General features: G+C 36.9%; 1 protein-coding gene across 3 annotated transcripts in view; it reads right to left on the reverse strand.

The window, feature by feature from the left end:
• CLSTN2 (calsyntenin 2) overlaps window positions 1–26,088 on the reverse strand; it is a 377,450-nt gene that overhangs the window by 53,667 nt on the left and 297,695 nt on the right. For all 3 annotated transcript variants that reach the window (XM_063337606.1, XM_063337605.1, XM_063337607.1), the window contains exons 6-8: window positions 14,656–14,841; window positions 8,941–9,189; window positions 8,235–8,356 (exon numbers count right to left, since the gene is read on the reverse strand). In XM_063337606.1, coding sequence (XP_063193676.1) covers window positions 8,235–8,356; window positions 8,941–9,189; window positions 14,656–14,841 — 557 coding nt within the window. The remainder of the gene's footprint in view (window positions 1–8,234; window positions 8,357–8,940; window positions 9,190–14,655; window positions 14,842–26,088) is intronic.

The following is a 26,088-nucleotide window of genomic DNA, read 5'->3' on the forward strand; positions in this document are numbered from 1 at the left end:
GAGTGCGAGAAAATAACTGCATTAGAAAATATGATATTCAGCTTTCCAATAAGAACCTTTTCATATAATGTATATTCACTGTTGCATTGTGACAACACTGAAGTGAAGCATAAGAGTTTGCAAACTAATTTGCCCGCAAGCTGAGAGCTGCTTTTGTAGCCTTGAAACTCGTAATGTGTAATACTTATTTTCACAATAGGTTTCAAAAATATGGATGGCTTAATTACAGCTTTAAATAACGAAATTGCTTAATCATACTGACAGATAAAGAACCTGAAAGCCCTGATTATGTACTGTAGCTGCAGCATGTCTGTGCTGTCATGCTGTAACTTCAATGTGTCTTAGTAAATTAGATCCATAGTTCGTTCACGATGAAATAATTCTATTATAATCCACCTTTCTTGTTGCTAAATTGCATCAAGCAAGCATGTCTGTTCAGTAACACTTGATGACTACACTCAGGCAGCACTGTGTGTTTATTTTTTAACTTTATAACTAGAAACCTGCTCAGTTACGCATTTTTGCATAATTGTTCATCACGTGCTTAAACATATGCACTTCTAGGCTTTGCTATTGCCAAGAGACTATCCACATGTGGAAAGTAAATCAATGGAAAAACAACACTGTACTTTCTTCCTGAACTGCGGACATCCAGAAACAATGGAATAAACAGCTCATGCACATATATAAATGAATTCATACTTATTGAAAACACACGCTATTTATCTCCTAACCTGCATTTGGAAGGATAAAGATGTCAGTCCTACGTTTGTGAAATGCTTCAAACACTGCCTGAATGCTCCAAAGCCAGCCTGCTTTTCTTGAAAGATAAACAACATAGAGGCCCGAGGAAATTGCCCAAGGAACAGATCTTGCTGCTCTTCAGCAACATTTTCAAAACAGTTTGAGCATATTTATACAAACTCTGGTGGCATAACTGATAAATTAGGGACAGTGTAAAATATAAATTGCTGATAAATAAGAAAACAACCGTGACTATTCACCTTTACGTGCGTAGCTTGATTAGGAATTTCTTATCTAGGCTTTTTATTTCTGAGTCCCCAGAGTACCGTAGAAACAAGGCAAGTTAACAAACACAAGTGTAACTTGTCAAACGTATGTGAGAGTTTCTCATGTAAGTAAGAGCTGAAAGACAACACATAACAGGTAGCATTTTCAAAAGAGTCGACCCAGCTCATCTTAAGTCTTTGGGAAGAGCAGGCCAGCACAAACAGGTTTGAAAATCCTATACTAGTATAATAAAACTGTCACAGTCAGAAAAATGAGAAAACTGCAAAATACAGAATACAAATACACAGAAACATGTCCAAATAATTTCAAGTAAATGCAAATAGATAAATTATAAAATACTTTCTGCAGGCAGCTCAGTTGCTCCTTAAGGGTCATGGAAGTTTTACAGAAGCACAGAGCAGTCGCTGCATTTCACACTGGGCTGGACTAGAGAAATCAGAAATGCACAAAACCGGGCCAATTTTTAGGCAATACTTCAGAGCTGGCCCAAAGAAATTTTTATTTGTCATAAAGCAAGTTCTTGCCAGCCACTGTGATTTGTTTGTCAAGATTTTATTATTAGCAGTGATATTGCAGTTACATTAAAAATATATATTAAAAAAGCTTCTTTCAGTTGGAGTCTCAAATAATATTTTTGGCATTTATCAGCACTGCTGACTCATCCTTGTGCTAGCAAAAGCTGTTTTGAAGCAAGCTGTTGAATAAAAAATTATCAAAATACCATTAAAAGATGGAAACTAGTAAATAAAATGTGTCAGAACAGACAGGGCTACAATGTAGGCCCCTTGGAGTGCCAGGGATGCTGCAAAGACTTCTTAAGTCCTGGAATTATTTCATCTCTTTTGCAGGACCAGCATGATACTATTACAATTTATCTCTTACTGGCTCTGTAGGAAAACACCTAACTTACTTCTTCCTGTAGTTTCATTAAAGATGCATGCATAGAGAAGTCCAGGTCTGCACATCAACTTGTAAAATAAATGATTAAGGACATAAGAAACTCTTTTGAGCTTCAAGTAAAAATTAACAACTAAATTCCATCATAAAAAAAAAATAAATTAACTGTCAGTAGGGCACCATGTTGGAAAGTATGGGACTGGCAAGCCTGAGGTTTTTTATCTAGAGGTGAAATTCAGTACACAGAGCTGATGAAAGCTTGCGTCATTCTATCCATCCTCCGTGTATCCTTAACCCTCTAGGACCGAGAATACTATGTACTTTCCATAAATATTCACTCATTTTCTTTCTCTCTGAGCCTCTCAAAAAGGAGGCCACTAGGGCTTTCATAATGTGAATGACTGTCTTCTCAAAACTAGATGCACACAACTGACCAGTTTCTAAAAATCCAGCGTATAAGAACAACTTTCACTCATAAATGCTGTAATTTAATGGCAATACCTGATTTAAGTAAGAAAACAGCCAGATACCAAATCCCTTTCATTTTGCCCTCTTATCTTATAACACACATTTCTTCAAAAGTCAGTTCCTTCTCTATCATGTCCTTGCAACAGTAGCTTATTTTAAAACATAAATGGGAATGAAGGGCTTGAGTGGAGAAAACTGCTTCTCCTGGTAGAAGACCCTATTGTGTGTGGTCAGTGAAGTGGTTAAATGCAAATGGAGGCCTTGCCTTGATCCTTCATCATCTATGTGTGCACACAGAGATAGAATGCATCATATTCAGATTTATCTAAACCTCTTTCTCTCGTTTCTATTATGAAAGTAATTGTTTGAGGGTTTTCCACAATGAAAAGCACCGCAGGCTTATTTTGGATTATTCAAAGCAATTTATCTCATCTTAGAAAAGAAACAATAACTTTCTGCATGTTTATCTATTTTTTGCTGACTTAGAATGACTCCAGATCATGCAGTGCATTCCCTGCTTTTTAAGGAGATCAATACCAATTTTGCCTCTGGGCTAGAAGACTATTTTCAGGATGATAACATGGGTATAAAACAGAAAATAATTTCCCATTGTGAATAAAAACAAGTACATGAAAAAAAGTTCATCCCTGGCTGAGATCCCTTCTCCCACTCAAAAAGGTGTTCCTATTCTGTTGATTTAGGGGAAGAAAAAATACCTCTTGAATTGACTATCCTCAATATTAGTATGAGAAATTTAGTATTCATGATGAACAGAATGTGAAATACATTCTGCATTGTCCTACTTAATGTTCTGTTTTCCACTGTCACCAAAGGCTTGAATGCCTTGCTTCATTATTCAAACTATTACTTTGATTTGGTTCTGTGTGGGATATAGAAATGGGCAGAAATCGAGGGAGAGAGTTCTCACTATATTAACCAGAAATGGGGAACACACAAGAATTGTCACTTCTTGTAGCAGCAATTCCAGGATCAAAAGAGGTTTTTCCTGCAGATGACAATGAAGGAAATGGGCACTAGTTCAAACCTTCGCAACAGAGTTGCTAACAGAGCTCCCTAAAATGCTTTTGGAAATATCTTTGCATTGAAAGAAAAGAAGTGGGAAGGCTTGATTTTTTTTTTTTTTAACATCTCTCAGGTGAAATCCTGCCCTTCTTAAAATCAATGAACATCTTCCCACTGATTTCGAGAGAACTCCATTTCTAATACAGATAATCTCGTTATAAACCGATCTCTTTTGCGATGCTGGTATACTTGCATCAGGGAATTTGACAAAGCTCGACACAGCACCAGCAGCTGAAGGGAAATGTGATCAGAGATGTAAGTCAAGAAGTTCACCAACTCCCAAATCTCCAAGGGGACTTTTGTGCTCAGGCCCCTACCACACCCATCCCATATGCAGTTATTCCCTGCGTGCAAAAGGAAGCATTTTCTTAAATCATTTTCTTAAAACCAGTCACACGTTCATAAGGTGAGCATATAGGCATATAAGCATCCCAAAAGAAGGGAACCTTAACATAAATCATCACAGCTTTCTACAAAAAACAAAGAAACAATCTTTATATTTCATATGTTATTTTTAGATGGCCCAAATTTATATTCGGCTGCCTAAATCACTCACTTAAAACCACATCTATGTTCCTACCCATTGGAGACAATTAGATGATGATTTAGGTGCCTTTTACTGGCAAAAGGGTGACAAAACTTTTTGTAATAGGTGCTCAGGTTTAAAGCGTGTCTTATAGTTAATTATGAGAAAATAAATGATAAAAAAGTTGACAAATGCATCATGATACTCAATTTAAACTTGTGCATGGGAAACTCAGAAAAAAGGTCATGATTCTGAAACAAAGGAAACACCTGTGCTTCCAAGGAAATAGGAATAAGTAAAAGGAACAAACTACCTCTAATCAGGCATCTATTGCAGTTCTTTGGAAAAACTATGCAGTTTTTATTACCCAGCATGCATTAGAGACCTGACACTTATTTTAACATAGTTCTTTCCATACCTTTTCTTCCAGATTACTACTAATGTATTCTCTCACAACTAAGATGGTTAATTTCCAAAAGGATGAAAGTGGGGGAAAAACCCAAACTATATAATTTTTTTTTTCCTGTTTTTCTTATAAGTAACAAGGATACCGTCAGTTTTAAGTCTGTTACCTCTGATTATTAGCATTTTTTGCAGACATACTCATCTCGCGTGTTAGCAGTTCCGTACTAAAGGCACATATGCTCAGGGTTATGGCACTCTCAGGTCACGCGTCCTTAGCACAGTAAGCAAAAAAGTTAGTTTAGCAAAGTCCATTGATTTTAATGTAACAAATAGGACTAAATACACTGAAAACCACACTGAAAATAAATCCTTAGGTCTACCAACTAACTTAAAGGCACAATTAGCCAGAGCTAATTTGGCAGCCTCTGCTATATGGAGGTTTCCGACACTTGCTCAGCGTGACAGTTATGATGGCTGCATCGTATCGCAAGGCTTCAGATGCACTGCACAGGAGTAGCTATATAAATTCTTATGTGACTCCTTGTATTCAGCCAAGAATAGTCTGCAACTAAGATATGTGCTACACCCAATCGCCTCTGAAACAAAATCTAAAGAATTAAATTAAATTTGGAATGACAGTAAGCTCACATTCTTGGTCAGTGCCCAGAAAGAATGAATAGTCTTGTGGACTAGGTAGAGCCCAAAGCAGCTGGTATAATAAATTTTACTACTCTGCAGTAAGAATGATAAATGATTTCACTAGTTTATGCTTCACCCTATTACAAGGTCACTGGATTCCTCTCAGCTAAAACAAGCTACGGATGTCGCAATCATAAAGCGAGCTCAGCAATAAAGTACTCTGCCACATTTTACTCTACTATGGCTGTGCCAACCTTTGAACTGTCTTCCAGAGTCACATATGCAATGCCATCTACAGCCTCCCATGTCACAGTGCAGTGCAGACAGAAACTGCACAACAGATACAACTTAATACCCATACTTTTCTTAAAAAACAAGGAACGTGAGGCTATGTCATTACAGAATGAATGGTTCTGAGGGTTAGATTTCCAGAGGTATTTCAGTATCTAAATATGCAAATAATCACCTGCTAGGATTTTCAGAAGTGCCTAGAGAACTTAATCTACATTTGAAAATCCAACCCTAGCTTCTTTTCATATTGAGATCCAGAGGAGTTTGTAGTGGGATGCTAACTTGCTTTTGATGTAGTTTTAAAATATCCTGTGCTTTCTAAGGTAGACCATTCTAGGTAGACAGAAGCTGGCATAATTTTACTGCTTCAAAATGAAAGTTACTGACTGCCTTGTCTTCAAAACCACGCAAGTTCCTTACCAGCCTACTATTCACATATATTTTATTTTCAGCTTCTTTTAATTTACTCTACTATATAGGCCAGGTAAGAGCGTTGAAGAAGCGGTAAAGAAGAAATCTTTACCAGGTCCCTTCATGACAAAACTTACAATGGTATCACCAAGACAATATAAATCAATAATCATGGAAATCTGGTCACACAACCCATAGCAAACTTTATTTATACTTTAATCTTACCTTCTTTTTCAGCTAGAAAGAGCAGCTGAAAATATACTGTGGAAATCAACTGACAGTAGCCAAATGAAAGGAAATTAATGATGTGACCTAAAAAATCTTTTCTATCCCTAGTTTCCATGATGTAGGATTTTCAAGAGCAGTTAGGAAGGTGGTCCCTTCAGTCCCTAGTTGCAGCTCAACTTTTCTGTAGTGCTACAATTTGGGAGCTTATTTTACATTACACAAATGATTACTGGCAGACAATGGAACATATAGTTCAACAGTAGAAATTAAAAGAGTTAATGTGTCAAGCACTACTTTGGACTGCCTTTAGTATATGCCCTTGCTGAGATGGCTTCAACAAAATAACTTCTCTCCAGAAACATAACTCAAAGTACAATCGATTGAATCTGAAAATATCTCGAAGGACTTATTCAGGCATCCCTAGTTGGAATCTTTGGGTTCCTCTAGGGTTTACATCACGTATAATGAGTTCCTGTCACCAGATATTTGTGATTCTACTTAAAAGTTAGCTGAAGATGTGAGAAGTTGTTTGCTGGTGCAACTCCCCTAGCTTTCTTAATTTCAAACAAAATCTGTAGACGTGCCCAAGGTATTCTTTATCCCTTGCTAAAGAAAAAAATATCAGTTGTACTTAACGAGTTAGATACACATATTCTTAGCAGTTGTTTAAAAACAATGCACCCTCAAATTCATTCAGATTTCACAAATCAACAGACCATCCAGAAATAGATTTCTGAGATGAGCAGCACTTTCTGCAAGGAAAAAATACTGTCAAAATAGAAATATAAAGAGTATAATGTTGCTCATCAATAACATGGAAGCTAATCAAATTCCAGTGCAAGGCTAATCACACGCAAAAATTTCCTTGATACAAAAAGCAATAGTTCAGGATACACCGTCTTTTTTATGATATAAGAAAGAAAAAAAAGATCGGAAAGATGTTAGCATTCCTGTACTTTCCAGTTTATGCCATTTATCCAGTCTACTTTTTTAAAAGTATGGAAGTGATGTGGAGAAAGTAGAGCAAGCCTAAAGTAATTGTAGATGGCAACAGAGATGAAAAAGTTCTTTCACACAATCAAATATATCCCGTCAATGGAAAATTATCTTTGACAGTACCTTTTTTCCAGTATTTTGTCACGTCTAAGTTACAAGAGTTACACACAAATTTAATTTATTGAGAGGACATCAATCTTTTCTCATTGTAAAGATATTGAAGAAAAGTTGATTGCATTCAACTTTCAAAGTCAAAATACTTTACATAAACTTTGTATTACCATTAATTTAGATGTTTAGTATACAGTTTAGAAATACAAATCCACCTTCATCACTCAGAACAGCATTATCCGAGGTAACATCAGTTACTCATGACTTGTGATCTTCAATGTGACTTAATGTAAATTTACCCCTTTCTAGACATTGCAAGATTTCATATCAAGTACAGCAGAAACTGGTTCCAAACTGGTTAATGGAAATGAAAAGCAAGTGCTATGATCGTCACGTGGTTTCTTATACATCCATCTGATAATCACAACAAAGATCATTTTTTTATATGCATTTCGAAGGTGAATTAGGAAAGTAACCATTCCTTTATCTACATCTTCTTCAATATCATAGTTTGGATTCAAAGACATGAAGAAACTTGCTTTGAGAAAATGCTACTTTGCTGAAGTCTGTCTTCTTTCATCCAAATGATCCTTATCCTACTTAGAATTAATAAATCTATGAAAGGCAACTCTTATCTCTTTAATAATTTCCTTGCGATACACTCTTCATAATAAGGAGAAATTACATACAGCACAGCAGATGAAAGTAAAAGTCTACAGATTAGATTCACAATATATTACAAATGCCTTTCTGTGTGTCAGCGTACTCTTTCTTGAACAGGTTTCCATCACTTCCATTGTGCTGATACAGTAGATTTTTTTTCAATGATAAATGGAAAACTGCTAGGGAACTATATAAAATGTCATGTCTCTATCCATTGCCAAAGGATATAAGCCTCTACTTACTGTTTAAAATGACTCAATTAAAAAAACCCCACCCTACTGTATTAAATGACTCAAGCAAGTTAGCTCATCCATGCCTTTTTATGTGGATCCCAATTAGAGTCATAACAGTTACAAGTTGCAACATAATTGCAAAAGACTTCTGATTTCACAAAGCAGTTACACTAGGATTTGGGTTGTTTTCTATGATTTCCAAAGGGGATGAAGACAAGGATGGGTTACAGATAAGAGAAAACCACAGGTACCTGATCCAGTTTCCAGTGGAACTCCGCAGGACGAAAGGTGTCAGCCTGGTCAAAGTCTTTGCGCAACAGAAATACTAATCGGCAGTTGTGCACGTACAGCGCATAGTGATGTCGGTTCATCTCTGAAATCAATAAGATCAGTGATCTGAATTATCATCAACACTTCTGTTTAGGTGAATGTGTTTGAAAGCAATATACACCTAAAAGACAAAATCCATCCAAATAAAAAATTCCAAAAGAACTGACTTTTCTCAATACCATGGATCATTACGTTTCTCAGGGAAGCTATGCATGGTAAGCATCTTCCTGAATTACACTGTATTAGTCTTGTTTATGAAAGCGTGATGTCCAAACTAATAAATAAAATCCAAATCAATATTTAATTTAACTAGTTTCAATGAAGAGTTAGAACTGTTTTTCCCAATCTAAATAATAAAAAAATTAAACCTAATTTAATTATTTTATCAGCCAATTCCTATGAAATCCTACAAATGTGTTCACAGAGATTATCCAAGACGAGAACCAGTGCTTGTTGCTTAGGTAGACACCAGTCCCCTCAATAAACTATCAAGTCAGCAATGCTTGGAATGGCACCATCCCAGTTTAGTAACTTTTTTTCCAGACCAAATTAACTGTGGAGAGACGGTAACACTCCACTAACTTTGTTATGCCCTTTGCCAAACACTTTTTCAATACACAGACTCACCTGTCTTGTCAGAGTTGCAGAGAATAGTCTCTTTCTCAGCTCTTAATCCTGGACTAGGTCCATGTTTCATCCACAGAGTGATGGTGAACTGATCAGTTAAATTCTTTGGGACTATTCCATCTGGGATTTTGGCTCCTTGCTTTCCATCAAATTTGAAAATCATGTCATTGTTATCCATGAGAAGCCCAGCTGTCCAGTTAGTTGTTGCACTGGGAGATGGTAACAGGTCAATGGCACCTGAGGAAGCTCCTGCAAATGATATATAATGAATTACAAGATAAGAGACTAATAAAAAAGCTGTGAAGATTAATTTAGTATAGGCCAGGGGTCTGATTATTTTTACTGCCCAAATTGTCCTACTAGCTTCACTGTGAAATGACATGCACATTATATAATACCGACGAATAAGTAAGGCAGTAAGAGTTCTCTAGATTAAATGTATTGCACAGAAAACTATGAAAATACCTTAAAATTATAATTCTTGAAACTTCTCATTATTTTCTAAAATTCATTAATGACATTTCTTCAGTTATTTCAAGAACTGCTCTGACTAAAACCGCTAAGACTAAATCCAAATTCTCTACATCCAGCTGGGAAGCTTTACATCTTCCCTCCCTGACAGCATGGAGCTTATGGTATGTGGGGATGATGTGTTGCAAAATACAGTACAGTGGGGATGAATGTAGGACAAGCCTCCTAATATCCAGTAGATAGTCATGGATATTCACAATAATGTTGGGATGCATGTCAATACATACAGAATATTCACCATAAAACAGATAAAATCACTTTAATGCCATCTTCTGGCAGATACACGATGGTTGTAACTCCATATGTTCTTGTCTAATGATAGATCTAAGACTTAAGTGTTACTCATAATGCAGATCAGCCACCTTCCCAACCCCAAAGCAAATCATTAGCAAAGTGGTTTCCAGCTACACAGCATTTGTTTGTCAGAATTAATTGGAAAAAAAATAAAAACCAACAAAACCCCAAAATAAACCCCAGAAATGGAAAACACTGTGGTGCCAAGATCTGATAAAATAGCACAATTCTTTAACAGCTCTGTGTTTCCTTACAGCTTAACAACTGTCAGACACTTTTAAAAACATGTAATGAGCTACCCAAAGCTTCTACTTAGCTGGTGAAAGACAGCAGTTAGCAGAAAGCATGCTTGCCAGAGTAAAAAGCACAAACAATCTTTGTATTCTTGTTGATGCTTTGTCAAGGAAGAATATGGTGACTAAACCACAACTGAATAAAACATCCCAAACTAGTAAGATATCCCAGCCTCCTTCAACATCCAAGGAGAGAAAAAAGATCCCAACTCGCTGCAGGAGCATAGAATTTTAAGCCAAGAACGTGTGGAATTGTATCCTACGGATTTTTGAAAATATTATAGTAATGATATGAAAACATTCATATAATTCAGTAACTGATTTTCTTAGATAATTCTCCAACATTTCTTACTGTAAAATGAGGTTATTCTGAAGTGACAGGAATATCAAACCTAACACCTATGGGTTTAGAACTTGAAACCAAAGTGTATTTATTTTATCAATTTTAGTTCTGGGTAATACACCACACTGCATTGCTTAATACACAGATGTTATCAACAGGAATACATCAAATTCAATTTGTCCAGATGGCACAATTTGTGATTAACTTTCTATTTTTTTATTTTTTTTTAATACAAGCCACTGAAAAATAAAATTACTGGCACAGGGCACAAGTAAAGCCATAATTTTCTCAGTTTCCTTTTGTGCTAATTTTTATGGTCATTTTTTAAACTTACAGAAGGAACAGAAATTGCTTGCACCGTCGCGTATATCAAAGGAAATACACTTTTAAATGGGGACATGCTCATATTAGGTAAATAATGGGCTCAAAGGAGATGCCTCATCCCTCACTCACTCTATCTACTGCGGCCATAAAAATTTGGAAACATCTATTTTTTCCACTAGAATGAATCTGTGGGAAAACTCCAAAATGAAAGTCTCTCACGTTGCTTGTTCAACCTGATGCAGCAAGGTGCTTAAGTAAACTACCTTATTTTCCCAACTTAAGGTCAGGGTCGTGTAAGAGCATTTGGGTAATCAGTACCAAACTTGACAGGTTCTATTTTATCTGACAATCTTTTTATGGAGATTTATGGGTTATTTGGAGCCTCATCCTGTTAGCCTGTGTTAATCCTGCCCTGAGAACAACTATTGGATTATGTGCTTGGGAGATATAGCTGGAAGAAATCATACCGTTTTGATCCTAATAAATCCAACCAGCATCCCAAGCTGCTCAGCCCCGTACATACACAGACCTGGAGCAATACAAAAAGGATGTATCTGGAGGTGTTCCCAGAAGATCCTTACCATGCTACTGCATCCAGCGCCCTTCCAAAACGTAGGGGCTGATGAGCTTTTCTTCTAATAATGCAGGAGCCACTGCATTAAGCACAGTTTTGGACTGAGACCCCCGAGGTACCCCTTGCATAGTAAACTCCTTGTTTTCACAAGCAACTTACAGAGTTGTCCCCACCTCCTGTCCCCACCCCTCATGTTTGTACTGCAAACTCTGTGCCAGGTTAAGCACATGCTGACGCTGCTGGCTGGATTGGACCAGCCTGTTGGCTTAGCTGGAAGCTATCCATTCAAATAAAACCAAGCCCAAATTGTTAACTTTTCAATCAGATCAACAACTTTGATCAACGCCTGAAAACCTATGCAACCCAGGATAAAGGAGAGAGGGCGGGATCTACCCTGCTGGAGCATGGCCTTGAATCTGATACTCAGTGTTTCCATATTTCGGTTTCCTGTCTGCCATATGTGAGAATTAGCAATCCCATTATTTTCTATTTTATCTATGTTTAGGGGGAAAGAAGACAGCACCATAGTCATATTTCCACCATATTCTAGGCCCCTTAAATTGATTACATTTTTAAGTGAGATTTATTCTGGATATGTTTTTGCAGTCCAAATTGCATCTTTTATACATTCTTTATTTTTTATTATTGTCGGATGACAAGGTGAAAAAATGCTTACTAAAATGCTTTGAGGCACAACACTAATAACTCCTTGACTTTAAAACGACTCAAGCGTAATTTAATCATTTAAACTGCCCACCTTGACTGTCAAAGTGAGTACAAATCACTGGGTTATTGAAAGGCAGACTTAAGCCATCAGTCATATAAAAAATGAATTTTAATGCACTGTCCTTAGCATCTGAATTCTTTAGATTTCCAACAGAGAAATGAAGAAATGAGCACAGGATTTATAAATTGAGTCCTTAATTACAAAGAAAGAACCCTGCATTTTATATGGTACAGATGAGTATTTGCCTGTGATCGCTCAGTTCTGCACTCTGCAATTGCACAGTGCTTTACTGGTAGAAAAAAATTCAGGGTTTTCTTCCTTTTCAAAGAATTTATTCATGCAACCATTAGATACAATAAAGTCATTTCTGGGAAAAAACCTGATTTCCAGAAATAATTTAACCTTCCTTCATAAGAGTTCTCTCTACATTAAGGATGGTAATAAATACTAAATACCAAAGTGTAAGCTAGTACAAATGCAGTTCTGATGTAAAGTTCATTTTCATTTACAACCTTTTTATCCAAGTCCTATTATAAGTTTCTACCCTACCTGTTCTTCTCTATGAAGATATGGAAACCTTGCATAAAAAAATTTTCTTTCATCAGTGAGAATTTTCCCTCCCATTTACACATACTTTTTACATTTTATCTGTTTTCTCAAGTGCTTTACATTCTGTTCCTTCACAGATGTGCTCAGTAAAAACTGGAAGTTCAGCAGTAATGTTAGACAGTACCTGTGTCCACCTGCTCAAAGGCTGCCTGCAGCTACTACAATGGCATTGACAGACCCGCTGAAATGCTTTTGATCATTCTGCTTTTCACCAGCTTAGGCCTACGCACGGTGCAGACAATGAATTAAGATTGGACTCGGATTGGGAAATATCTAGTTTATTCAGGAGAAAAAGAGAAAGACTTGAAATTCTCTACCGCTTAGGTGTCAGCAGGTAAGGTAGTCAAGCCACACTGAACCACTTAGACTGTGCACGATATTCCTCAACTGAGGAATTTTACACCAGCAGAAGGTACCTACTTTCGATCCTACACTTAAAATGATAATAATGTTGGAAATAGTTGCTATTAGTGTTTTATGCCAATGTAATAATTTGGTGGTTTAGATCTTGTACGTAGTGATCTGCTCTGAATGATTGCGCCATTTGCAGTTCAGGTCTGTAACAAGCATAAAGCAATGCTCTTTTTGCTGCCAATACAGGTTCTTAGAGGAGGCAAAAGTACTTGACTTTAGCTGCAACATATTTATTTTTATTAAAATGCTAGTATTTTACAAAATCAAGTCCCTGATATGCCACATAGCCTTGATCAAACTCTCGGTTTTAACGTCACTAACACATTGATGAAGATGCATACTGTTGGCAGATGGGTTTTCTCCTGCTCTTCCAGGACCCCAGTCAGTTGGATAAAGACGCAGGATTAAAATTATGATTGTTTCCCTAATCTTAACTAAGGAATTTTCAAGTTGAAAACATTCAGATTTTATGAGAATGCTACTACTCCTACTCACCTTTACCTCACTTTCCCAGTCTCCATAGGTAATTGGTAAACGTAACTGTAAACTATTTTTCCCTGGGAATTGGTGCTCCATTTTTAATAATTTAGTAGCACTGGCTGAAAATTTTCATTTACAAAATTATTTCTTAAAGGTTAGTGTATTGATCTTAATATATCTGCAACACTATTGTGCGGTTATCAAAGTAAATGTAAGCCATACAGCAGAGCACCACAAACCAAACCCCATACATTTTAAATGGAAAAAAAATTGCACACTTGCTACTGTAGCTCGGACAGGAGCCAGGTAAAGAGACATTTTGGAGAAGATGAGAATCAATGTTCCACACCACCAGGGCATCAGGTGAGGACCCTAAGAAGACAGGATTTTAGAGGAGGACGAGAGACAGCAGATCTCAAAAGGCAAAAGATAAATGGCTTAATGTGTGGCCACTGCTTTACCATGCACATAATCTTACAGTCACGAAAATACAGCAGTGTCCTCAAGTATTTAATCTACCTTTCGAAATTAATTTGTATCTTTTTGACCAAGTTAGCAAAAAGCAGAAAAAGGGAAGAAAATAATTAGGAAACCTTTCTTCACCAGGATAACTCTTTTCTGAAATTCATGTTTCTTAAATATTTTTGCTCAAATGATTGCCCCAAATGTTCCTTTACTTTATGTTTGTTTTTACTCTGGCCCAGTACTTAGCAGCAGAACAGAAAGCTGAGTCAGGAAGTCTGAAACACAAGATGGAGGTTCAATTCTCATCAAATCCTATGGTCTTCCTATGACAGCAAATCTATAGCTGAAATCTCACTGCGCTGTCACATCAGTATTAGTAGCAGAGGGAAGAAAGATGTGGAATGAGGAAAGAGAGAAAACAGAGAAGGGAAGAGGAGCAGGAGAGAAAAAAAATCAAAGCAGGGAGAAGGTATGAAAAACAGTGAAAACTGATGGAAAAGAAGAATGGAGCACCAGTCAAATACCACCACCCCCTTCATTTTCGTTGCTCCAATCCAAAATGAACCGTCTGCGCTAAATCCACATATTGCATGCTTACAGCTCACAGGAACTGGTGCTTTATCTGGAAAATTATTATATCAACTGAAAGCCATATCCATACCACATAATTTCTGCAGAGATTTTTCTGAGTATGTTTCACGATCACAGCCCTTTCCGATGTAATTGGTCTGTAACTCAATAGTGGTATGTATTGAGGAAACTGGCCCATCACACGTTTCTAGATGAATGCTGGGAAACAAAGGTATGCTGCCAGAACCAGGCTTGTATTCAATCCGTTTGTTCCAGTCTGGAAAAAAACAACAAAAAGATCCAAGAGTGGTTACAAAAGGGAAGCGAGTTATATAATTTTAAAAGACAAATTGTTCTCAAAGGTCACTGTCTAAGACAAAAATAAATGTTTCTGAATTTGGCATCAATAAGTTACTGTCCTAAAAAAATTGGGTTTTGCCCCTCTTGGTAGAAGAGTGTCAGGCTCAATTAAGTAATACTACTGCTACCAGAGTCACACAGGCATAGAGTACATACATATCCTGACAAGAAGTGCTAATTGGTGTCAGTCTGGATCTCCAATGTCCATGTCCCTGTGACAGACTACAGGCTACCTCTACAGGAATGAGGCTGTCGGCTGCACTGAATTTGGTCAGATTTCATAGTTTTGTGATACAGAACAAATATCTCCAAGGACCAGGCTATATACATCATTCTCACTGGACTGCGACCAAAAGCTAATATAACACATCTGTAACGCCACTTCTTGTCTTCAAATGTCTTACTAATGTTGTGAAGTTTCAATGACAGAAAGTTACAGCTGAAAGGACTACTCATGCTTTCAGCCACATCTCACTAATCTGTGGTTTTGCTAATGCAGATGTCTCACAGCCCACGACATTTAAACTATCACCTGCCTCAGGCAGCCACCTGGGCACGCCATGCATACCACTACGCTTCTCAACTGAAGCATTTCATTTTTAAATCCAATTAATTATGGTGTTTGCAACCTGCTTCAGAGAAAACCCAAACAAGCAGCTTTAATTAAAAACATGTATTTCAGCTATCTTTAGGTCCATATTTTCATAGAATCATAGAATGGTTTGGGTTGGAAGGGACCTTCAAAGGTCATTCCATCCAACCCTCCTGCTACAGGCAAGAATATTATTTCAATACATCAGGTTGCTCAAAGCCCCATCCAATCCGACCTTGAGGACTTCCAGTGATGGGCATCCACACCTTCTCTGGGAAGCCTGTTCCAGTGTCTCACCATCCTTATAGTAAAGAATTTCTTCCTTATATCCAATCTAAATCTAGCCTCTTTCAGTTTAAAACTGTTACCTCTTGTCCAGTTTCTCTCTGTCTTTCTTATAAGCCCACTTTATGTATTGAAAGGGCATGGTAAGGTCTTCCCGGAGCCTTCTCTTCTCCTAGATGAACAATTCCACTCTCTCAGCCTTTCTTCTTAGGAGAGATGTTCCAGCCCTTCGGCCATTTTTTGTGACCCTCTTCTGGACCTGCTCTATCAGGTTCATATCTTTCTCATACATTTAGCCAACTCCAGCCAAGTTACCACACAACATAAATAAGAATGCCACATTAATACAGAGATGCAAATAGTTAATTATTTTGAAGTCACTAAACTATTCACCTCTGCTACCTAATGTGTACATCTGTGTATCTGTAAAAATTGTCAAAAGGAGTACTGTTGCATACACAGCTGAAGTTTCACTGACTTTGTTTAGTCCTAGGTAAAGAGGACTCCATAAATGAAAAAATTCTAGGTCCTGGCAGTTAATGAAATCTATTAAAGAAAATGGTCAGAGACATTCTTTCTAAATATCAGTGGAAGGAAAAGTAGTAAAAAAATAATATATATATATACATACATTTAGTAGATGAAGGAGTTTGGTGTTTTTCAACAGACCTTCTTTTCAAAAAGCTTGAAAAAAGGTGCTCTCTCCCACAATCTTAAACTGGATTAAAATTTACAAGAAAATCTGAAGCAAACATTTTTTGTAGAGCAATCTTTAGTCCAGACAAAGGAGATAGGATACTGGCAGTCACTGGCCTGCATTTCAAAATTCTCAGATTTTCTACATGACTTTTAATCCAAATGGTAATCATGAACCATTTTGTTCTCAAGAGGAAGCTGAGACTTCATGGAACATTCTGGAAGTATGTTTAGTATCTATTTTTACTAAAATCTTTAGGACTCATACATCACTGACTAAAAGAGCTATGACTACTTTATTGCCTGTGCAAACATCAGCTGAGTTGCAATTTTAGCAATAATTCTCAGTAATAATATTCACTGCATTCATTCCATATTAAGTTAGATTTGACCTGCAGCATTGCGTAATTTGTCTGCAGTTGCCAACTTAAACAGTTCCCTTACAATTTCAAGTATCATATAAGGTACATCATTACAATAACAGATTTTGGTATCCTATCCATTCCAGAAACTCGAGGTTAACATTTTTCCAACAAAACAGGAGCAGCAAATTCTTTCAGATACTTAAGGTAAAAATCATATAATTTGTTGGTTTTTATACATGCTAGTAATATACGAATTATTGATCTTTCTATTCTCTTATTCACCAGTTAAACCATTATAAAACCAAAATAGTCTCATATGTATCTGAAACATTTTTTACAATCTCAGCAGCTTTGAGGTTTCAGCCACGTTTTCATTTCGCAGCTATATCAAATTACCTGGCATGCAAAATATTCTTTAGTGCATGTGAGGTGTGTCTGAATTATTAACTGTAACATATCTGCAACTGCACACTCACCTCCAGTTACGTGAAGAATATCTTATTAAAAATCATGCTATATAAAATGCCACCACTCACAGGGAAGGATAATGGAAGACCTCTGTTTCTGCCACATGAACGTCCCTTGGATTGGGAGAGGAGTTTCATTTTCACAGTATTACCTTTCAACTTGGCAAAAATGGTAATTTGTACCCAGAGATCATAAACCCTGAATATCCTAAATCACACACATTTATCTCAGCTCTAAATTGTAAAGCATCACCTAGACTTGAACTAGGGTCTTTGTACCTTGGTCCTCTACAGCGTCATAGACCAATCCTCATCCTAAATCCCACTGGCACGTCTTTCACTGACTTAGTGCAAATTTAAGAAGTCCGCTAAGGGTACTCTGTGCTCCATACTCCAATACTGGAGTATGATACAATCCTGTGATAGCAGGACAGTCCTTAAATGTAGTAATAGCTCTGACGCAGATTAACTGGCTTATTTATGTAGTATCTGTCCCCTACCTATCCCCACGGCATTTCAGCATCCCAGAGGTGTTGAAGCTGAGGCCAGCACCCTCTGCATCTCACCACCAGTAAAGTTAGTAATGTTGGAAAGCGCATAGAGTTAGAACAAGCAAAAGAAGCGGTGGCAGTGTGAAGGGCTTACTGTGAGAAAAATCCAAGTCTTTCATTTAATTTTTTATGTGGTGAAGATCATTATTTTTCTTTCTCCCAGAACCACATCCTGTATTGGACTCATTCAAAAGATCAGCACCTTCCCCTCAGGAAAACGTGGTGGCACTTTTTCGATTCCTCTAGAACTGACTCAGAGGAAGAGTCTTATGTAACCCGAGTCTACAAAAGCCTCTGAATTTCAGATATTTAAAAAATGTATCTCAGAATGTAACTCATGTCCAGCGTTATGCAAACCATCAAAAGATACATAATCCCATCTGAAATGGTAGGTTGTGCTAAACTCAACCAACGTGGTTTTTCCTTTGCCACAAACTGATGTGCGATGACACCCCATTAACAGTGCAAACTGAGAACGATAAGCGCTGCCTCCCCAGTAGCAGGGGAAGACTAATCCCACGGGAAAAGCTTGAATAAAACCAGCCCTGTTTAGTCCTGCAGAAGACAGCCTTTATTTGTTTTTTTTTTAATTCAACAGGCTTTTGCTTGCCACTTGTGGTATAAAGCTCTCTCAATGCAAGACAGCCCCAGCTGGATTATACCTACAACATAACCACACTAGAGTGTAAATATCACAATGTCAAGTTCATGGTTCAGATTTCATCAATTATAAACCAACCATGTAAACTTGGATCTCGATCTCCAAGATCCTCAAACTATTCCAAGACCAAAATGGATCAAGCTTTAGTGACAGTTTGAGCCTTTAAAAGTAAATCCCAATGCACTAAATAAATTTCCCTTTTAACAGAAGGATAACGTAAAGACTTTCCTTGATCTCTATACTTAACAGTTTTGTACACGACTCTCTTACCTTGTGATCCATGTGTTATATTTGAATTGATTTCTAATGCTTGATGACACAAAGAATGATTTAATCTGATTTTTCCTTGAAAGAGTATGGCAGTCACACGTGCAAAGAAGGTATGACCTGATTCACGTCTCCTCCTACATGTATGTGGCCATGAATCTTTACTCCACCTCATTAAAAATGATGTCAAGGTAATTAAAGACAATCCCAACACAACTCCTACCATGCCAGCAAAACACAAAACTTCTCTCATATTGGACTTAAGATGTGCATCCTGGCAGCTAAATTGAAGATAAATTTTATATAGTGAATAAAATATATTTTATTATAAATTAGTGGGTCTCTGCAGCATCTCTAGACAATAGCTGGAACATAAGGTTCCCAGAGCAATGTAACTGGTAGATCTGTTTCCTCTGCAGCATCTTCGCATCTGTCCTATCTGTGTAGGCTGGATACTTGGCTAGAGTGTTTTATTAATTAAACATTTTCCTCTCTACTATTTTGAAAATCTGAAACAATCTAGAATAAATAGAAATATCAGTATACACAAAGCATTTCAAACAAGATCAGAAATGTTTCTGTAATTTTGTCAAAAATTACACATAAATCTGCTTTGAATGCAGATCTTATAAGCATAAAGGAAAAAAAGATACACATCTTTCCTTTCTGCAGCATGCTGGCAGTTTAAAAAACAACAAAAAAGAGAGAGACAGAAATCTGGACGACTGCAGGATAGTGGTAAAGCCTGCTGTAGGAGGAGTTAGTGAACCATAATGGAATAGCAGTTGTGTCTGAACTAGTGACACTGAATACTCCATAGAGTGATAAAACCCCAAGCCCTAATAGTGCCTAATTATACAAAATAAACATATAAGAATTTAAAAAATATGAAACAGAATGGGTTAAATTATTATTTGTTGTGAGATTACATTTGAATAATAATAGGTATTCACTGCAGCAAACTGGGTGTCAGATCCCCAAGTGAATTAATAAGCCCTCAAGGAGCCTCCATAAGCCTCACCTGGGGCCTCCATTTGCACCCATGGGCCAGGAGCCCTATTTAAGCTCAGCCCCAGCACTTCATCCTGACTTACAATGCTGTAGGGATCTTGGTCTTTAGCTCAGCCACAGCTCTGGCCATAGGGTCCCTTTATCCAGAAGTCAACCCACGGACTGGCTTTCTGGCTTGACAGACTGGCCTCATTGCGATGGACCTGCCCAGTGACCTGATCCTACTCTCATCTATGGATTGACTTCCTGGGACCTGCCTCCTCACCATGAATATACCTGAGGATCTGGGCTCTCGGCTGAACCTGGCCCCCATCTTGGAGTCTGCCCTGTTCACCTGCGTTGGGTGAGGCATTGGCCCTTGGTGATGAAGGCTCTGCCAGCTCTGTTATTACAATTGGCTCCTGGCTTGCCTTCCTTTAGGGAATGGCTCTGCCCTTGCTGCTCCTTGTTACAGGTTTAGATGTGGTTAGAAACTTCTAATGTTTTCAGAAGGACAAACTACCCATAAAGATGTCATTACGGGAAGAGGCAGCTTCCTAGTTATCCTGGAGAATAAGGGCTGTGACTAGTGTTTGGGTTCTAGTATTACAAGGGATTTCTCTACTGAGGAGTATGCAAAAAGCTTCTCAAATTCTAAAAGACAGACTCTGAAGCACTACTGAAATCAATTAAACTGAGGATGTCAAAACTTGTGCGGGAAGTCTGCAACTTTTAACCCTGTGGTGCAAAAATATGTGGAATTTCTTACATGTAGGGAAAAAAAATCATAGGGAAAAGCTTCAAACCGAACTGGATATCCTGCTTTAAATTTTGAGCAGAAAAATCGTTAATGGAACCACCAGCTGTTGCCTACATCTCAGAGGTAAGAAATGTCTCAATGAAATAATTGCCCCAGTGAAGCTCATGGACTTCCTGCAGTGAAAATGAAAAAAAGGAAAGCTTTTTAGTAGTTGTAAATGCAGAAAAGTGAACAAAGGAGTGAACTTCCACAGAGGTCTATGGAAATAAAATCTAGTTAAATACATCTGAAGAGAATGTTTTCTTGCATCAGTTAAGCTAGAAAAGACGGGCTTTGGTATTTCAATTGTAACGTATATACAGAACTGCCTAAAGAGAGGGCAATAATGAGTTACTCTGAAAATGTAAAGTTCATGGTACGCAGGGAAGGAACTATTAAAATCCTTGTGAATCTGCCTTGGGACTGTTATTTGATATTTTCATTAATGGTCTTGGCACAAAACCAGGACGGTGTTAATTACTTCTGCTAGTGACAAAACCGGAAGGCAATTCTTCATTGGAAGTCAATACAGAAAGAGGATATCCCAAGCACAGAATGAGATGACCTTGAGAACTGGTGTTATAGAGAGATTGCGTTGTAGTAATAATATGAAGTGCCAGCTCATGCTCAGGAACTTCAGCAAACTGGTGAGTCATCACTGAAAAATGACAAAAAGAGCTGATTTCATTAAATCGATAGCAGCATGTCCACGAGCTCCCAGTCTGATATAGCCAGGCAAAAGAAAGGTAGTTTTGGCATATATAAAGTACTGTTTCCAGTAAGAGGCTATGATAAAAAGAAGCATGTGAAAACACCGTCTCTGGAGCGTTCGAGAAAGATGTATTTAGCTGCAATACATACACAGAATTTGCTGAGGAAAGGAGAGCATGTCTTAAAAATTAGACTGAAACACGTATGACTGCTTTCTCTAAATACGTCTGACAGTCAAACAAAAGCAAAAATAATGCTGATACAAGTACATAAATGAGTATGCGCTTATGTAAACTTTGAGCTCAAAAATCAAAAGTATTCAGAAGTTAAATTAATTTTCAAATGTCTGAAATAAGTATTCTACTATGTGATGCCATTCAAGTTATTAGTAAAATGTAAGCATTTTGTTAGGATGACCTTGTTTTAAAGATGTGTGGCTAATGTACGCACAGCAGCTCCAAGCTTAGACTGGCATAAGGCTCCCTGTTTTGCAATAAATTTTATTTTTATAATATGGGTAAATATCTTATAGCTAAGATAACACAACCATTGCATTTTAAACTGTTAGCTATGTGCACAAGAAGAATAGAAATCAATTTATATTTATTGCAGAAAATACTTGGGCTTTTAAAATTGTTCCTGAAGACCAGGAATATTATTCTCATAAGCAAAGTTTCTGTCCTTGACCACTCTCCTCCAAATACCCAATTGCTTTAATAATCATATCGCTCCTTGTTAAAAGCACTGACAGCTCAAAAGCCAATACAGTTTTGGTTTTCCTCTGTAATTGGATTTTACTGAAAGCCCACTAAAATCACTCAGCATCTATTGCAAATAGCATCGGTGAAGTACATTGACTCAGAAGCGATTTAAGATCACTCTGCTACTAAAAGAGAAGGTCCTGCCCTCCTCCAATCAAAAGAAAGATTATATTTCATCAGGAAAAGCGAGCTGATCTGACCTGTACGTGGCCTAGGAATGACTATTCAACATTAAAGAGGTGGTAAGAATGTGCCTTTTGGTGGTAGCAAAGCCCTAGGTCACCTTAGTGAATCTGACATGCCTTAAAAAAGAAGTAACATGCAGTATCTTTGATACGTTAACTACTGTTACTAAATATTTTTATAGTCTATTAGGTAAACAGAGGAGCTTTTATTGCAAAACTATTTTTAAGCAAACACTAGGTGGCAAGTCACTGAATTTTTAAGGAAGATATGGGTTTTTTTAAGATGAATTTTTAAGGAACTTCTACTCTATATCATTACCTCAGGTTATTGGGTTAACTGCGTATATGGGTTCATGAGACTTGAGGATAAGTGTAGGAAATCTTTTCAAATTAGTAAAACACTTCAGGCCGGATGCTGTGAAATCCTGTTTTCTAATCAGTCCTAATTTTCTCTTAAATTGGAGGTTAGTGAGCACTGCTTATGCAAGGGCCATATTAAATTTGGTCAGAGGAGACTGACTTTTAATTTTTGAACTGTTGTCTTTACTACATACTTACCTCCCCAAGAAACAACCTCCCCTGTTTGTTTCAGAAAAGGCAAAGACCTCTGATATTTTATTGGGGTATTCAGCTGATTGCTTTAGAGGAGCTTTTTTTGTTTTATGCCTTAACTACTTCCTGCCTGAAATGAATTGCATTTTGGGGTACAACCTGACTTTTGGTTTTATTGTCAACGGTTGAGCAAATCTCTAGCAGTCTCAAAACATATTTTAAGTTTTTGGGGATGTGATTCTGCCCTTCATTTTTTGAGGCTAAACTGCTCTATTTTCTCCCCATGTAGTACACCATTCACCAGAGAGCTCGGTACAGGAATCATTGTTTTTAACTTTCTGCTATGTTGCATCTTTCAGCACATTATTTTATATTTTATTTCCATTTCTTATTCCACTAGGGAGGACAGTATCATCTTTGGTTTTATGAAGACTGTTCCTAAAAGTAGCAGAAATGAGAAAATAATATTATGGTACCACAAATGAGCTATCAGAAACATGGTCTAGATTACAGGCATTTGACTATTTCACCTCTGTTTTTTAATGAAAATACCATATGGTTATTTAGTACTGTGTTGCCACAAGTATGTCTACCCTGCTTTGAATAAGGCAGAAGTAACTTTATAGAAATCAATGTTTGTGACATTAAAGCTACTGTAGTGAAAAGAACCACACTGGAAGTGAATCTACAGGAAAATGTACTGTCTGTTCTCTAGGTGTCCATAGAACTGAAACAAAAGCAGAGCGCTGGAAGAATGGACAGAACCCTATGGAATGTGCTGAAGATAATAAGGTTTTTCTTAGTATGGAATGTCATTAATTGTGTGGTGTTTTTTTTTTTTTTTAAAAGATTAAACAAAAATAGAAATACCATCAACTGCAAATCTGCCCATTGTGGTTTCAGAAATACTATCATCTACCTTTTCTTTATAATGTAGTCTTCTTTACTTACCTGGCAGTAAGTGACCACTCCGTTGTTTGAAAATCATGAAAATTAACACACAGATAGCATGAAGAGAACTTGTAGCATAGCTGTAAGTCAGCTGACAGAACTCACTAATGAGTATTTCCAATTAAAATAACTGATTAGGAATTAATTCAGTTTATTGATTCACATTTTTAGCATGCTTAGGATACTAATAACTTTTCAGAGTGGTCTGCTCTGAATGGTTTTATGTCAGTTTGGGTCAAGTTTGTTTCTAAAGTAGCCTCTTGATAGAGTGGAGGCTTGCTGTTTGCTGAAAATGTCTCTGTGGGAATGCTTGCTAATTGTATATTAATGTCCGTCTTCAAAGAGTAGGGAAGTAGCTCCTAGATTTAATGAAGACTTAAATGCTATTAGACCAAGGGAATACTGTTTAAAGGTTATCACCTTGGCTTGTTGAGTCTTATTTGCTCTGCTATACACGTCAGTCAGGTGGAGTTGGCCTCTAGAAACATGAATAATTTTGTACATTATTTTATGTAAACCTATTCTTCCCTGTCCCACCCTTGCACAATGCAGGCTATTTGAGGGGCATCTGCATTGAAATTTATTGCACTGAAATTTTTAACACTGAATTGGTATTAGACTACTACAATCTCTATTCACGATAGTCATAGAAAGAACTGCACAATATTTCAGATTACTAAAGCCAGTAACTTCTAAGAACTAACCGCCACTACTATAAATTGAAAATCCAAGTATTTCTTTGTTCAAGCTAACACTGAGGAACAAGAAAAAAAAAAAATCATATATTGTATTTTGGCAACTTCTATATTATAACCAAAGGCTCAGAATAGTAATCTTTTCTGTCAAGCAAAACTTTATTGTACCTCCCTTAGTCATCCAATCTTTTCAAATATATCATTATTTCAAAGAAGATGGAGCATACCTGCTGGCTGCTTCTGTGGGGAGGTCAGAGTGACAGACACAGGGAAGAAATATTCTCCATTCCCAGTACTGAAAATACTATTAGTGAGTTTTGCTTATTTGATTTTTATTTTTCCTAGCAATAGTTAATTTTTATAGATATTGGCTCAAAGTGGAAAACAACACTCAACACACCTCTGTGATTATCTTCACCTTTAAGAACAAGTAGGCATAAAATAAAATCTCATTAAGAGAAATGTAGAAATTTTTTGAACTATTATGCTGCAGCTCATTTTCAAATTCTAATTAAAGACTTAGTAATTAAGAACTAAAGTCATATCTACCCAATTGTTTACCTAAAGACCTTATACCCTGAGTAGGCAAACGCTATCCACTGGCACTTTGTGCCATTTGACTTGGACATGCCAATGAAGTGAAGCGGTCACCTTTTTGACAGATTGAAAGGTACAATTCCACATGGATGGCATGGAATATGCTAGAGCAGAACATATTTAGTTATTTCATACCTTTACCTTGCCTATAATAAAGACCCATCATAAAACTTTATCATATCAGAAGCGAGAAAGAATAGTTGTGCCACAGAAATAAACAAAAAGCCCAATATGAATGCTATCAAAGCATATCCTTTCCTATCTGACATGCTTTAGACAAGCTGCTTTAAACTTTCTTATGCATTGCATTATTTTTTTTGAGTTGTTGCTTTATATACACTGTTTTTTTCTCTCCATCATGCTGAAAACAACAAGCTGGTAACCTCTCATATTAAAAACCTAGTGTTAACCAAACCATCAGCTACATACAGCTCTGACTTCCAAAAGAGAAGAAAATAAATTTTGCATGCATAAAGTAACAATAGCTGAATTAGAGTTTTCCATTAAAACCTTGTAAACACCTCACATAATCTAAGATGAACAAAGCATCAAGAAAATTAGAACAAACCTTATTTGAGGTTGTTTCTATTACTTTTGCTAGCTACCTGGTATCTGTACCCCCTGATGGGACCAGCAATGACCATCTGTCCTACAATTGATGCTTGAGCTATGAAATAAGTATGACAATATTGGGCAATATAAACACACCATTAGTGAGGTATCTTTGCAAAAATTATTCAATCAATAAAATACCTAAATGGAAATAATATGGAAATTTTTTTTAAAAAATAAATCATCATTTGCACCCATTTTAGCGCAAACTACAAGCTAATTTGGGAGTATTTAATTTATTTGAGATGACTCCATAAAGTGGATACAGAACATTTCTACACTACAGAGAGACCATATTGGTTTTATAGAATAAATCATGAGGCTTTGAACAATAAGATCAGTTAGAAAATGTGGAAAAAGTTCATAAGTGTTCTAGTTTTTAAATAAAAATGCTCTTCGAAATACTTGTGCGGGTGGGGAACTAGTA

Source organism: Chroicocephalus ridibundus, chromosome 6 (assembly GCF_963924245.1).
Source record: "Chroicocephalus ridibundus chromosome 6, bChrRid1.1, whole genome shotgun sequence".
NCBI classification, from domain to species: Eukaryota; Metazoa; Chordata; class Aves; order Charadriiformes; family Laridae; genus Chroicocephalus; species Chroicocephalus ridibundus.